At 45.1% G+C, this 17,032-nt stretch overlaps 1 protein-coding gene across 1 annotated transcript in view; it reads left to right on the forward strand.

Annotated features, from left to right (window-relative positions):
* Positions 1–646: 646 nt before the first annotated feature.
* LOC115167531 (BTB/POZ domain-containing protein KCTD16-like) overlaps positions 647–17,032 on the forward strand; it is a 31,857-nt gene continuing 15,471 nt past the window's right edge. The window contains exon 1 of the mRNA XM_029722027.1: positions 647–1,878. Within this exon, the coding sequence (XP_029577887.1) occupies positions 1,032–1,878 (847 nt within the window). The 5' untranslated portion in view covers positions 647–1,031. The remainder of the gene's footprint in view (positions 1,879–17,032) is intronic.

Genomic DNA, 17,032 nt, shown 5'->3' on the forward strand with positions numbered 1-17,032 from the left:
ATTTTGGGGGGAAAACGATTGGAACCATTTCTCTGTTTGACCTCTAGGTTTTATGGGTATTATGACATCTCCACTGAGGGGTTCTATGGCCACTTGCAGCCGAACGGTACCTTTCCACCGTGTTGAAGTGACGCCCACTCACCCAGTCCAATCACTGTTCCATAGCGCAGCACAACCTCGCAGCTTGAAATAGCTGGTGACAGACAATGAAGACATTATTCATCAGCATAGATAAATCATGGGAAGCAACAAAACGGACAGTGGGGTTATTTAGTTTTTGCTAATTATATCATACACGGTTTTTAATTAGTCACCTGATATGTTTAAGCATATGGAAATCCAAAAATTAAATTCTAACTCAAATGTTATTATAGCCTATTAGGCTACTTTGCAGAGTGTTAATATATTTTCTATGGAATGTCATTCAGAATGTAGACTACGCTACGTCGCACGTTTTCAAAAAATAATTTTCCTTTAAGATGATGATGTAAGACGTTACTTCCCATTATGTTTTTTTCCACGCACCGCTGGAAAAACATAATCGTAACCGTTTTCACTCCAGTGCCAGCCTGACCGCTATTTCTGCTCTCTTCTCTGCACAGCAGTTTGGAGACGTGGAGATGGGAGCGCGCTGCACCGGCGTCCAGATTCCATCTTCACTTTCAGAAAAGAACAGCACCGTCTCTGTGGACAGCGAACGTGCCATTGATTCGGGCAGATAAAGTTACACTGGACTGTTAAAAAACAAGGACAGGAGCTTGCCTTGCAGAATCAAAGAAGTTGGACATTTTTATCCAGAACGGACTGAAGTGCAGAGGTGATCAATTATATGTTCGATTGATTATGGAATAATGGTGATTTCACTGTAGGATTATATTAATGGACTCACAGCAATGGATGTGTGTAAAAATATGCGTGCACTGCATGTGGTGACCGATTTAATTCAATAGAAGACATGCACATTTCATCCATATAGATTGAAAACTTTTTGGGAACATCTGCGCGCCGCACCTTGACCGGGATTTGGTTTTATGCATGAACTAAAAATGTCACTGAGTGAGAATTGTAAAACCCAGCCGGCTAAAGAAACAGGGTCCGTGCAAAACCCGCCGTCTGATGTTATTGAACTAAACGTAGGAGGACAGGTATACTATACTCGTCTACATACTTTAACAAGCATCCCCAATTCTTTACTGGGACGGTTATTCTCCACCAAGAAGGGGTCCTCGTCGAACGACTTGGCGCGGGACCTCAGGGGACGTTATTTTATCGACAGAGATGGTTTTCTGTTCAGATATGTATTGGATTATTTGAGAGATAAGCAGGTCGTCCTACCGGATCACTTCCCGGAGAAAGGAAGGTTAAAACGGGAAGCAGAATACTTTGAACTGCCCAAACTGGTCAAACTGTTGGCGTCCGAGGAATCTAAACATTTTCAGGACGACCCGTTTCACAGTGATTTCGACGACGCGTCGCTCAGCAGCGACCAGAGGATATATTCCTCATACTCTCTGGACGGGAGATATGGATACATAACCGTCGGTTTCAAAGGCACGTGCGCGGCACCGGGGGGGAAAGACAGTCAGATTGACCCCAAATCCAAAAAAGTAGTACCCAGAATCTTCATCAGCGGAAGGATCGGCCTCGCCAAAGAGGTGTTTGGAAACACCCTGAATGAGAGCCTAGACGCAGACCGGGCTGCGGACAGGTACACGTCCCGGTTCTTCCTCCGGTTCTGTCACCTGGAGCGGGCCTTTGACATGCTGTCAGAGAGCGGGTTCCACATCGTTGCCTGTAACTCGTTGCTCACCGCCTCTTCCATCAGCCATTACGCACCTGAGAAAGTATGGTCCAATTTCACGCAGTACGTCTTCTACCGTAAGTGATATCTTATTTCTCACATAAAACACTCAAAACCTTATTTAATAGTGTCGTTTAGGTTAGGCCACCTGGTTGACGCCATGTCACAATAGATTGTTTAAGTGGATTATTTAGGTTAGGCCACCTGGTTGACGCCATGTCACAATAGATTGTTTAAGTGGATTATTTAGGTTAGGCCACCTGGTTGACGCCATGTCACAATAGATTGTTTAAGTGGATTATTTAGGTTAGGCCACCTGGTTGACGCCATGTCACAATAGATTGTTTAAATGGATTATTTAGGTTAGGCCACCTGGTTGACACCATGTCACAATAGATTGTTTAAGTGGATTATTTAGGTTAGGCCACCTGGTTGATGCTATAGATTATTTAAGTGGATTTAGTAAAGAGAATAGTGAAGTAGGTTATACTATGGATGTCTGATAGACTCACTAGGAGAGATATAGGTTGGATTAGGCCTACATGGTCCCCTTTGCTATCATTCCTGCACCTTGTTTAAAATAGCTTTTCAAGTTTGTGATTATATACACTGAGTGTACAGAACATTAGGAACACCTTCCTAATATTGAGTTGCACCCCCTTTTGCCCTCAGAACAACCTCAGTTCATCAGGGCATGGACTCTACAAGGTGTTGAAAGCGTTCCACAGGGATCCTGGCCCATGTTGACTCCCAATGCTTCCCACAGTTGTGCCAAGTTGGCTGGTAGTGGATCTATTCTACGAATAGCTGGCTCCATCTCATCCCACAACCACTCAGTTGTATTGCGATCTGGTGACTGGGCAGGCCACTGCACTATGTGTTCATGGAACTATTCCTGGACAATCCTAGCCTTGTGGCATGGAGCTTTATCCTGCTGAAAATAATCATCTATTTGCAGATGGATACACTGTTGCCATGAAGGGATGCATCTGATTGGCAATGATGTTCAGATATGTGGCATTCAAACGTTGCTCCATTTTTCTTATCAAGGGGCCCAATATGTGCCATGAAAACACACCCCACACCATCCTGTAATGTTGACACATGGCAGATGCATGTACTCCTGTGTTTTTCTCCGTACCCTAGTCCTCCCCATCAGCGTGAAATAGCAGGGACCGGGATTCATCAGAACAGGAAATGTTTCTCAAATTATAAAATGTTCGTTCCTTAGCCCACTTTAATCGCATTTTCTTGAATAATTTTGCTGAAAGAAGTGGAGCTCTGTAAGGTCGTGGGCTGCCAAGCCTCGTTCGTGTCAGTGTACGACGAGTCTTTTATGGGTCTTTGTGCACCAATGTTGTACTGGACTGTCAGTTGACTAACTGTAGACAGTCTGCTGCTCTGCATAATTCGTGCCACCCTCCTAAGTCCTCTTTTATCAATGAACCATTTTCGACCACTGGCCAGCTGTTGGCTGGATGTCCTTTGAGTGGAAGAACATTCTGGATACACACGGGAAACTTTTGAGCGTGAAAAACCCAACAGCGTTGCAGTTCTTGACACAAACCAGTGCGCCTGACACCGACTACCATACCCCCCGTTCAAAGGCTCCTCCTATATGTTTCGCCATCTTGAATGGCACACATACACCATCCATGTCTCAATTGTCTCAAGGCTTAAAAACATTTCTTTAACCCGTCTCCTCCCCTTCAACTACACTGATTGAAGTGGATTTAACAAGTGACATCAATAAGGGATCATAGCTTTCACCTGGATTCACCTGGTCAGTCTGTCATGGAAAGAGCAGGTGTTCTTAATGTTTTGTACACTCAGTGTAAGTGCACTGTTATACTGGGATGTAACCAATCAGAGATCAATCCCCAGCCGCCTGCATGAGGGAAGAAGACTTAGAACACTGATTTAAAGCACCAGGCATCACTTCAAGTCTCAGCCAAGGTACAGAGCACGCAAGCCTATTCTACAAACCTCTGATTTAAAGCACCAGGCATCACTTCAAGTCTCAGGCAAGGTACAGAGCACGCAAGCCTATTCTACAAACCTCTGATTTAAAGCACCAGGCATCACTTCAAGTCTCAGGCAAGGTACAGAGCACGCAAGCCTATTCTACAAACCTCTGATTTAAAGCACCAGGCATCACTTCAAGTCTCAGGCAAGGTACAGAGCACGCAAGCCTATTCTACAAACCTCTGATTTAAAGCACCAGGCATCACTTCAAGTCTCAGGCAAGGTACAGAGCACGCAAGCCTATTCTACAAACCTCTGATTTAAAGCACCAGGCATCACTTCAAGTCTCAGGCAAGGTACAGAGCACGCAAGCCTATTCTACAAACCTCTGATTTAAAGCACCAGGCATCACTTCAAGTCTCAGGCAAGGTACAGAGCACGCAAGCCTATTCTACAAACCTCTGATTTAAAGCACCAGGCATCACTTCAAGTCTCAGGCAAGGTACAGAGCACGCAAGCCTATTCTACAAACCTCTGATTTAAAGCACCAGGCATCACTTCAAGTCTCAGGCAAGGTACAGAGCACGCAAGCCTATTCTACAAACCTCTGATTTAAAGCACCAGGCATCACTTCAAGTCTCAGGCAAGGTACAGAGCACGCAAGCCTATTCTACAAACCTCTGATTTAAAGCACCAGGCATTACTTCAAGTCTCAGGCAAGGTACAGAGCACGCAAGCCTATTCTACAAACCTCTGATTTAAAGCACCAGGCATCACTTCAAGTCTCAGGCAAGGTACAGAGCACGCAAGCCTATTCTACAAACCTCTGATTTAAAGCACCAGGCATCACTTCAAGTCTCAGGCAAGGTACAGAGCACGCAAGCCTATTCTACAAACCTCTGATTTAAAGCACCAGGCATCACTTCAAGTCTCAGGCAAGGTACAGAGCACGCAAGCCTATTCTACAAACCTCTGATTTAAAGCACCAGGCATTACTTCAAGTCTCAGGCAAGGTACAGAGCACGCAAGCCTATTCTACAAACCTCTGATTTAAAGCACCAGGCATCACTTCAAGTCTCAGGCAAGGTACAGAGCACGCAAGCCTATTCTACAAACCTCTGATTTAAAGCACCAGGCATCACTTCAAGTCTCAGGCAAGGTACAGAGCACGCAAGCCTATTCTACAAACCTCTGATTTAAAGCACCAGGCATCACTTCAAGTCTCAGGCAAGGTACAGAGCACGCAAGCCTATTCTACAAACCTCTGATTTAAAGCACCAGGCATCACTTCAAGTCTCAGCCAAGGTACAGAGCACGCAAGCCTATTCTACAAACCTCCTCTGCCACAGACACACAGACATCATTTCACATCCTTTCCCTAGTTGGTCTTAGCCAGACAGTTGTGCCGTTTAGCTGAAGGAGGAAAGACAGTTTGGCCACTAACGACTGACTACCTACCTTCGTTAGTAACTCATTTGGCTCATCCCTCGCTTTCTCTCTCCTCATCCCTCGCTTTCACCGTGCGGAGAGAGATGTTGCACCATATGGCCAATTAAAATACACCTTGTTCGCCATTCCAAATGGTTCCCCTCGGATTCCTGAATGAGATTCAGTTGGCAGGTCAAGCTTGGGGGTTGGAGGGCTTTAAGGAGGTGGAGTAACCGCAGCAAAGGAAAACACATGGTTGGCTAATGATTTGCCTATGGAGTCGTTAATATAATACTAATATAATAGGTGGGTGGAGATTGGGCACACGGTGTGGGTGATCACTGATGTCCTCTATCCTCATTGACAGGCGCTTGACAGACAGACAGAAACAGACAGAAACAGACAGAAACAGACAGAAACAGACAGAAAGAGACAGACGGACAGACAGACAGAGAGACAGAGAGAGAGAGGAGTGAGGGAGAGTACAGCGGTCTACCTCTCTCTCTCTCCCTCTGTCCAGGAAAAGGAGACTGAGAAGGAGATGGATGAGGCAGAATGATGAAGACTAGGTCAAAAGAGAGAGAGAGGTAGAGAGAGAGAGAGAGAAAAAAACACTGAGGAAGAACACTAGCGAGGGAGTGAGATGTTTCAGTCTTTGATTCTAATAAGGACTCTGGTGAACAGGATTTATAGATGAAAAGGACCAGTTACTACTGAAGTTAATATAACAAAACAAACCGGATGTGTAAACAGACAGAACACAGCACACTGATTGGAGCCCCAGAGTGTTCTGACAGAACACAGCACACTGATTGGAGCTCGCAGAGTGTTCTGACAGAACACAGCACACTGATTGGAGCTCCCAGAGTGTTCTGACAGAACACAGCACACTGATTGGAGCTCGCAGAGTGTTCTGACAGAACACAGCACACTGATTGGAGCTCGCAGAGTGTTCTGACAGAACACAGCACACTGATTGGAGCTCCCAGAGTGTTCTGACAGAACACAGCACACTGATTGGAGCTCCCAGAGTGTTCTGACAGAACACAGCACACTGATTGGAGCTCCCAGAGTGTTCTGACAGAACACAGCACACTGATTGGAGCTCCCAGAGTGTTCTGACAGAACACAGCACACTGATTGGAGCTCCCAGAGTGTTCTGACAGAACACAGCACACTGATTGGAGCTCCCAGAGTGTTCTGACAGAACACAGCACACTGATTGGAGCTACCAGAGTGTTCTGACAGAACACAGCACACTGATTGGAGCTCCCAGAGTGTTCTGACAGAACACAGCACACTGATTGGAGCTCCCAGAGTGTTCTGACAGAACACAGCACACTGATTGGAGCCCCAGAGTGTTCTGACAGAACACAGCACACTGATTGGAGCTCCCAGAGTGTTCTGACAGAACACAGCACACTGATTGGAGCTCCCAGAGTGTTCTGACAGAACACAGCACACTGATTGGAGCTCCCAGAGTGTTCTGATTCATGCTGTTTGTTAGTGAGACTATATTCTGAAGGTGTGTCCCACATTCACAACAGCCCTCTCTCTCTGTCTGGCTCTCTCTCTCTCTCTTGCTCTCTCTCTCTGTCTCTTTCTCTTTGCCTCAAACTTCTCTCTCTCTGTTTATCGTTCCCCTGAGTCCCCTCTCCTCTTCCTCCTGTTTCCTCTCTCTCTTTCAGTCTCATCTCGCTCTCTCTCTCTCTGTTTACTTTCCTCTCCTTCTCTCCTCTCTGTCTCTCTTAACCTCTCCCTCTAACCCATGTTCTTCTCCCTCTCCCAGGCTCCAGAGTAGTTGGTTTAATTCGAGAAGGAAAATAAAGTAAGAGACAAAGAGAGTGCATTGTGCAGTCCTGTGCTGCTGGTCCCTATAGTTCTTTTACAGACTCCTCTTAGCATCTGTGTTGGACTACATCTCCCAACAGACACCAGAGCCTACATTAGCATATGGATGGGTTGACTTCATTTTCCAGCAGGCACCAGAACAGCTGTTTTACCTATTTACTTTACTTCCTGGTCTGAGTGATTGATAATGACTCATCTGCGGTGAGTCTGACAGCCGTAAGATTCAGTCCCTTGTTAACCCTAACCCCTGGTTACGAAAAGGCATTGTTGTTTCTGTCAATGATTATCATCATGTTGTCCCAAATGGCACCCTGTTCCCTTTATAGTGCACTACTTTTGACCATTGCTGATAGGGCTCTAGTGCCATTAGGCTGCAATTTGGGACGCATGCTCAGTTTATCTTTTGTTCAGAGCATTACAAAAGGGTGAACACAGCGGCAGGCAGCGGCATACACTGAAACATTCAGTATGGATGAGGTCTCACACTAAGACATTAGGTATGGATGAGTTCTCACACTGAAACATTAGGTATGGATGAGTTCTCACACTGAAACATTAGGTATGGATGAGTTCTCACACTGAAACATTAGGTATGGATGAGTTCTCACACTGAAACATTAGGTATGGATGAGTTCTCACACTGAAACATTAGGTATGGATGAGTTCTCACACTGAAACATTAGGTATGGATGAGGTCTCACACTGAGACATTCGGTATGGATGAGTTCTCACACTAAGACATTAGGTATGGATGAGTTCTCACACTGAGACATTCGGTATGGATGAGTTCTCACACTAAGACATTCGGTATGGATGAGTTCTCACACTGAGACATTCAGTATGGATGAGTTCTCACACTAAGACATTAGGTATGGATGAGTTCTCACACTGAGACATTAGGTATGGATGAGTTCTCACACTAAGACATTGGGTATGGATGAGTTCTCACACTAAGACATTAGGTATGGATGAGTTCTCACACTGAGACATTCAGTATGGATGAGTTCTCACACTGAGACATTCGGTATGGATGAGTTCTCACACTAAGACATTCGGTATGGATGAGGTCTCACACTGAGACATTCAGTATGGATGAGGACTCACACTGAGACATTCAGTATGGATGAAGACTCACACTGAGACATTCAGTATGGATGAAGACTCACACTGAGACATTCAGTATGGATGAGGACTCACACTGAGACATTCAGTATGGATGAGGACTCACACTGAGACATTCAGTATGGATGAGGACTCACACTGAGACATTCAGTATGGATGAGGACTCACACTGAGACATTCAGTATGGATGAGGTCTCACACTGAGACATTCAGTATGGAAACATACATGAAATGAGTTGCAAAATGAATAGGAACTATAGTCTTGACGTTGACAAGGTTATATCCTCTGTCCAGTGTCTGTGTTATTTTTCCCATCTTAATCTTTTCTTTTTATTGGCCAGTCAGATATGGCTTTTTCTTTGCAACTCTGCCTAGAAGGCCAGCATCCCGCAGTTGTCTCTTCACTCGATGACGTTGAGACTGGTGTTTTGTGGGTACTATTTAAGGAAGCTGCCAGTTGAGGACTTGTGAGATGTCTGTTTCTCAAACTAGACACTCTAATGTACTTGTCCTCTTGCTCAGTTGTGCACCGGGGCCTCCCACTCCACTTTCTATTCTGGTTAGAATCAGTTTGCGCTGTTCTGTGAGGAGAGTAGTACACAGCGTTGTACGATATCTTCAGTTTCTTGGCAATTTCTCGCATGCAACAGCCTTCATTTCTCAGAACAAGAATAGACTGACGAGTTTCAGAAGAAAGTTATTTGTTTCTGGCCATTTTGAGCCTGTAATTGAACCCACAAATGCTGATGCTCCAGATACTTAATTAGTCTAAAGAAGGCCAGTTGTATTGCTTCTTTAATCAGAACAACAGTTTTCAGCTGTGCTAACAATTGCAAAAGGGTTTTCTAATGATCAATTAGCCTTTTAAAATGATAAACTTGGATTAACTAACACAACGTGCCATTGGAACACAGGAGTGATGGTTGCTGATAATGGGCCTCTGTACACCTATGTAGATATTCCATCAAATCAGCCGTTTCCAGCTCTAATAGTCATTTACAACATTAACAATGTCTACACTGTATTTCTGATCAATTTGATGTTATTTTAATGGACAAAAAATGTGAAAAACAAGGACATTTCTAAGTGACCCCAAACTTTTGAACGGTAGTGTATATATGGACCTCGCTTTGTGCACCGGGGCATTGTCATGGTGGAACAGGAAAGGGCCTTCCCAAACTGTTGGCACAAATTTGGAAGCACAGAATCATCTAGAATGTCATTGTATGCTGTAGCGCTAAGATTTCCCTTCACTGGAACTAAGGGGCCCGATCCATGAAAAACAGCCCCAGACCATTATTCCTCCTCCACCAAACTTTACAGTTGACACTATGCATTCGGGCAGGTAGTATTCTCCTGGCATCCGCCAAACCCAGATTCGTCTGTCAAACTGCCAGATGGTGAAGCGTGATTCATCACTCCAGAGAACACGTTTCCACTGCTCCAGAGTCCAATGACAGCGAGCTTTACACCACTCCAGCCGAAGCTTGGCATTGCGCATGGTGATCTTAGGCTTGTGTGCGGCTGCTCGGCCATGGAAACCCATTTCATGAAGCTTCCGACAAACTGTTCATGTGCTGACGTTGCTTCAGGAGACAGTTTGGAACTCAGTAGTGAGTGTTGTAACCGAGGACAGACAATTTTTATGCGCTACGTGCTTCAGGACTCAGCAGTCCCGTTCTGTGAGCTTGTGCGGCCTACCACTTCACGGCTGAGCAGTTATTGCTCCTAGATGTGTCCACTTCATAATAACAGCACTTACAGTTGACTTGTTAGAGAGGTGGCATCCTATGACGGTGCCACATTGAAAGTCCCTGAGCTCTTCAGTACAGGCCATTCGACTGCCAATGTGCCCCTATGGAGATTGCATGGCTATGTGCTTGATTTTATACAGCTGTCAGCAACGGGTGTGGCTGAAATAGCCGAATCCACTCATTTGAAGGGGTGTCCACATGCTTTTGCCCATGTAGTGTATGAGCATATTTGTTAAAAGTAGAGATGTAGGTTGTTAATTTTAATGGGGACTTTAGGTCTTAGATTAAGCAGACAGAGTATGTCTAATCATCTCAGGCGAAGGCTAGAATGTTTTCCAAAAGCAGAACAAAATATTACCCTGTAAGTCTTGTAAGGATACACTGGAAGACTTCCACATCACTATCAAGGCTTCCACATCACTATCAAGACTTCCACATCACTATCAAGACTTCCACATCACTATCAAGACTTCCACATCACTATCAAGACTTCCACATCACTATCAAGACTTCCACATCACTATCAAGACTTCCACATCACTATCAAGACTTCCACATCACTATCAAGACTTCCACATCACTATCAAGACTTCCACATCACTATCAAGACTTCCACATCACTATCAAGGCTTCCACATCATTATCAAGGCTTCCACATCATTATCAAGACTTCCACATCACTATCAAGGCTTCCACATCACTATCAAGACTTCCACATCACTATCAAGGCTTCCACATCATTATCAAGGCTTCCACATCACTATCAAGACTTCCACATCACTATCAAGACTTCCACATCACTATCAAAACTCTCACATCATTATCAAGGCTTCCACATCATTATCAAGACTTCCACATCATTATCAAGACTTCCACATCACTATCAAGACTTCCACATTATTATAAAAACTCTCACATCATTATCAAGACTCTCACATCATTATCAAGACTCTCACATCACTATCAAGACTTCCACATTATTATAAAAACTCTCACATCATTATCAAGACTCTCACATCATTATCAAGACTCTCACATCATTATCAAGACTCTCACATCACTATCAAGACTCTCACATCACTATCAAGACTCTCACATCATTATAAAGACTCTCACATCATTATCAAGACTCTCACATCATTATCAAGACTCTCACATCACTATCAAGACTCTCACATCACTATCAAGACTCTCACATCATTATAAAGACTCTCACATCATTATCAAGACTCTCACATCATTATCAAGACTCTCACATCACTATCAAGACTCTCACATCACTATCAAGACTTCCACATCATTATAAAGACTCTCACATCATTATCAAGACTCTCACATCACTATCAAGACTTCCACATCATTATCAAGACTCTCACATCATTATCAAAGGCATTTTTGGGGACCTTTTAAAGAGAGAAATCATTTTTGAAGAGTGACACTAAAATGGTTCCAGTTTAAAGTAAGAAACTACAACTTGTAAAGACTTTAAATACACTAACTTGTAAAGACTTTAAATACACTAACTTGACAAGGAAATGGTTTCACTTCGCTATTCATATTGGGGTTATTTAAACGTGAGCCTGGGTCTATTTCACACGTGAAGGCCTACTAAGTAGGTAGTGTTATTTTCAGGTAACGAACCCCCATAACACTCACTGGTGCGTCCAAAATGCCACCCTGTTCCCTATATGGTGCACTACGGGCCCTGGTCCAATAGGGTGTTATTTCAGACACCGGGTCCTTTCTATATCATTTCCCCTCCAGTACTGCAGTGAGATAGAGATTGGCATTATTGAACAGCAGCCAGCAGGAAGAAGGTCTGTAATGACAAAGACAATTACATTTTCCACTATAACTCTACCAATCTGTGCAAACCAACGGGAGGGAGCCTGTCAGGTATTTTATCAGAGAAAGATTACTCCCACCCCATGTGTACTCTGCTCTGGTAATACAAATGGGATATCGTTCATTATGGCTCTGAATGGGAGTGGCCATAATTGATTCATGAACAATGGCAAAAGGAGGACAGGGGGAGAGAAGGAAGGAGGGGAGAGAGAGAGAGGGACAGGTTCATGGGGGACTGGGGAGAGAGGGAAGGAGCGAGAGAGGGAGAGACGGTTCAGGGGGGACTGGGGAAAGAGGGGAGGAGAGATGGGGAGAGAGAGGGAGAGGAAGAGAGGAACACAGGTACGAGGGGAGAGGGGAGGAGGTAATCAATCGCTCCCTGGTAATAGAGTCTATGATTGGGCTGACCCGGCGCCGTGGGAGCCTCATTGGAGCCTGGGTGGATAGATCCGAGATGAATACATCTGGGATGGATTGGCACTACGCTACTCTACAGGAGACGGATAGTGATTCTCTACATAAACCCATTGTGCGTCCCAAATAGCACCCTATTCCCTATATAGTGCACTACTTTTGACCAGGGTCCATAGGCCTTTGGTCAAAAGTAGTGCACTAATAGGGAATTAGATGACATTTTGGAGATACCCTCAATGAGAGAACACCTGGTGTGAGAGAGGCGCAGGGGGATCTAACTGACGTCTGTCTTGACTCAAAATGGCTGCCATGTATCATCTTGTAGGTGAGCTTGGGGTAGTTAAGCATTTTGAACATTGTGTAAAGGGGAAGCTGAGGTTTGAAAGGATGGCCCTGCGAGATTAGGTGATGATATGCTAAATATATATTTTTTTTGTTAATATTAAAATGCAATTTATCATCACAACTAACATACACTCTCAGAATTTTGATTACTTTTTTAAATGCCATTTTTTTTACCAAGTTAGCCTTAAAGGTGCTCAGCAATATGATGCAGAAAGTAAATAGCATAGTGGGTCAATTTCTGCAACAACTAAAAGCTTTGAAGCACGAGGCTCAACTTCTTCACTGTTTTTTTCCCGTGGCTATCACGCTCTAACAGCATGAAGAGAACCCGTGCAAATGTGCAGATATTGTGTGTGACTGTGTGAGAGCGAAGTCTTGCTAGCTTTTCTTACACAAATCCTGCCATGTTGGCATTTTATTGCTGTGCTGCTGACGGTGAGGGTGAGACGAGGCAGGAGGAGGTGAGATCAGTGAGAGGAGGTGTGAGGAGGCAGGAGGAGTTGTGAGGAGGCAGGAGGAAGTGAGAGGATGTAGGAGGAGGTTTGAGGAGATGAGAGGAGGCAGGAGGAGAATTGAGGAAGTGAGAGGAGGTGTGAGGCGGCAGGAGGATGTGAAGGCAGTGAGAGGAGGGGTGAGGATGTAGAGGGGTGAGGATGTAGGAGGAGGTTTGAGGAAGTGAGAGGAGGTGTGAGGAGGCAGGGAGAGGTGTGAGGAGGCAGGAGGAGGTGTGAGGAAGCAGGAGGATACAGGAACACTGATAACAGACCCATAGGAGATACAGGAACACTGATAACAGACCTATAGGAGATACAGGAACACTGATAACAGACCTATAGGAGATACAGGAACACTGATAACAGACCCATAGGAGATACAGGAACACTGATAACAGCCTTGACACACAGCACAGCGGGAGGAACACGCATAGGATCTGTGTATGTGTGTGTGTGGAGCCATGGGTATCGTCTGTGTTGATATGCTAGAGGGGACTCTGTGAACCTGGGGAGAGGAGGAGATAGAGAGGCTCCCTCCCTCCCTCCCTTCCTTCCTTCCTTCCTTCCTTCCTTCCCTGCATCTCTGTAAGTAAAGTAAAGTGAAGTAAAGTGATGTAAAGTGATGTAAAGTGAAGTAAAGTGAAGTAAAGTGAAGTAAAGTGATGTAAAGTGATGTAAAGTGATGTAAAGTGAAGTAAAGTGATGTAAAGTGATGTAAAGTGCGTTAAAGCAGAAATCCATCGACCCTGAATCTCATCACCGCCAATTAGCAGCTGCAGAACAGCTGACATCCTTGCTCCTGGCCGTTCCCTACCCTCCCAGTAACCTCTACCCCCCTCCATCCATCTTCACTCCCTCCCTCCATCTCTCCCTCCATCCTCCATCTGCCTCCCTCCCTCCATCCTCACTCCCTCCATATCTCCCTCCCTCCCTCCTCACCTATAATGGACCAATTATTATTTTCATACGTGTCCCAAATGACACTCTATTCCCTACATAGTGGACTAGTTTTGACCAGAAGTAGTGCACTATCTAGGGAATAGGGTGCCATTTGGGTTCCAGATGGCATCATTGATCTCATCCAGGTCCCTGGTCTGAATGATGTCTTTGTTAGACAGTGATTGTAATCAGTCTGTTCTCACCTAGAGGTGGAAACCTGGCCGTGTTTTTGGGGATAAATGACCAGTGAAGGTTTGAGTTTAGGCCAGCGGCGTAGCGTAGTTCTGAGTGGCTCAGGCTATATGCATTATTTAGTTGTAATGGTTGATTGTTGTGTTTGTATAATGGATGTATTTTGTATCTTGTTGGTAGTTAGCTATATACAGTCGGTCTCTCGCTCTCTCTCTCAGGACATAATCTACGTGATGACAAGAGCTCTCAAAACTCTCCAGACACTATCCTTCTCTCCCTGCCTAATACTGCTTCCTCTCTCGTTCTCGCCCTCTCTCCCTGCCTCATCCCTCTCTCCCTGTCTCATCCCTCTCGCCCTGCCTCATCCCTCTCTCCCTGCCTCTTTCCTCTCTCCCTGTCTCATCCCTCTCTCCCTGCCTCATCCCTCTCTCCCTGCCTCATCCCTCTCTCCCTGCCTCATCCCTCTCTCCCTGCCTCATCCCTCTCTCCCTGCCTCATCCCTCTCTCCCTGCCTCATCCTTCTCTCCCTGTCTCATCCCTCTCTCCCTGCCTCATCCCTCTCTCCCTGCCTCATCCCTCTCTCCCTGCCTCATCCCTCTCGCCCTGTCTCATCCCTCTCGCCCTGTCTCATCCCTTTCTCCCTGTCTCCCTGTCTCTTCCTCTCTCCCTGTCTCATCCCTCTCTCCCTGCCTCATCCCTCTCTCCCTGCCTCATCCCTCTCTCCCTGCTTCATCCCTCTCTCCCTGCCTCATCCCTCTCTCCCTGCCTCATCCCTCTCTCCCTGCCTCATCCCTCTCTCCCTGCCTCATCCCTCTCGCCCTGCCTCATCCCTCTCGCCCTGCCTCATCCCTCTCGCCCTGCCTCATCCCTCTCGCCCTGCCTCATCCCTCTCTCCCTGCCTCATCCCTCTCTCCCTGCCTCATCCCTCTCGCCCTGTCTCATCCCTTTCTCCCTGTCTCCCTGTCTCCTCCTCTCTCCCTGTCTCTTCCCTCTCTCCCTGTCTCATCTCACTCCATCAGCGAGGAGCTATGCTTATGGAGAAATGGGATGAGGGAGCTAGGACTGGGGAAGAGACATCGCCTTGCCTGTTTATCTTCCCGCCAGTAAGACACACAGCCAGCCAACAACACTCAGAAGTGTGTGTGTCTGTGGGCTTCTAACCATCTAACTCTAATATATAGACTGGTGGCTTCTAACCATCTAACTCTACTATATAGACTGGTGGGCTTCTAACCATCTAACTCTACTATATAGACTGGTGGGCTTCTAACCATCTAACTCTACTATATAGACTGGTGGGCTTCTAACCATCTAACTCTACTATATAGACTGGTGGGCTTCTAACCATCTAACTCTACTATATAGACTGGTGGGCTTCTAACCATCTAACTCTACTATATAGACTGGTGGGCTTCTAACCATCTAACTCTACTATATAGACTGGTGGGCTTCTAACCATCTAACTCTACTATATAGACTGGTGGGCTTCTAACCATCTAACTCTACTATATAGACTGGTGGGCTTCTAACCATCTAACTCTACTATATAGACTGGTGGGCTTCTAACCATCTAACTCTACTATATAGACTGGTGGGCTTCTAACCATCTAACTCTACTATATAGACTGGTGGGCTTCTAACCATCTAACTCTACTATATAGACTGGTGGGCTTCTAACCATCTAACTCTACTATATAGACTGGTGGGCTTCTAACCATCTAACTCTACTATATAGACTGGTGGGCTTCTAACCATCTAACTCTGCTATATAGACTGGTGGGCTTCTAACCATCTAACTCTGCTATATAGACTGGTGGGCTTCTAACCATCTAACTCTACTATATAGACTGGTGGGCTTCTAACCATCTAACTCTACTATATAGACTGGTGGGCTTCTAACCATCTAACTCTACTATATAGACTGGTGGGCTTCTAACCATCTAACTCTACTATATAGACTGGTGGGCTTCTAACCATCTAACTCTACTATATAGACTGGTGGGCTTCTAACCATCTAACTCTACTATATAGACTGGTGGGCTTCTAACCATCTAACTCTACTATATAGACTGGTGGGCTTCTAACCATCTAACTCTACTATATAGACTGGTGGGCTTCTAACCATCTAACTCTACTATATAGACTGGTGGCTTCTAACCATCTAACTCTACTATATAGACTGGTGGGCTTCTAACCATCTAACTCTACTATATAGACTGGTGGGCTTCTAACCATCTAACTCTACTATATAGACTGGTGGGCTTCTAACCATTTAACTCTACTATATAGACTGGTGGGCTTCTAACCATCTAACTCTACTATATAGACTGGTGGGCTTCTAACCATCTAACTCTACTATATAGACTGGTGGGCTTCTAACCATCTAACTCTACTATATAGACTGGTGGGCTTCTAACCATCTAACTCTACTATATAGACTGGTGGCTTCTAACCATCTAACTCTACTATATAGACTGGTGGGCTTCTAACCATCTAACTCTACTATATAGACTGGTGGGCTTCTAACCATCTAACTCTACTATATAGACTGGTGGGCTTCTAACCATCTAACTCTACTATATAGACTGGTGGGCTTCTAACCATCTAACTCTACTATATAGACTGGTGGGCTTCTAACCATCTAACTCTACTATATAGACTGGTGGGCTTCTAACCATCTAACTCTACTATATAGACTGGTGGGCTTCTAACCATTTAACTCTACTATATAGACTGGTGGCTTCTAACCATCTAACTCTACTATATAGACTGGTGGGCTTCTAACCATCTAACTCTACTATATAGACTGGTGGGCTTCTAACCATCTAACTCTACTATATAGACTGGTGGGCTTCTAACCATCTAACTCTACTATATAGACT

This window comes from Salmo trutta, chromosome 3 (assembly GCF_901001165.1).
Source record: "Salmo trutta chromosome 3, fSalTru1.1, whole genome shotgun sequence".
NCBI lineage: Eukaryota > Metazoa > Chordata > Actinopteri > Salmoniformes > Salmonidae > Salmo > Salmo trutta.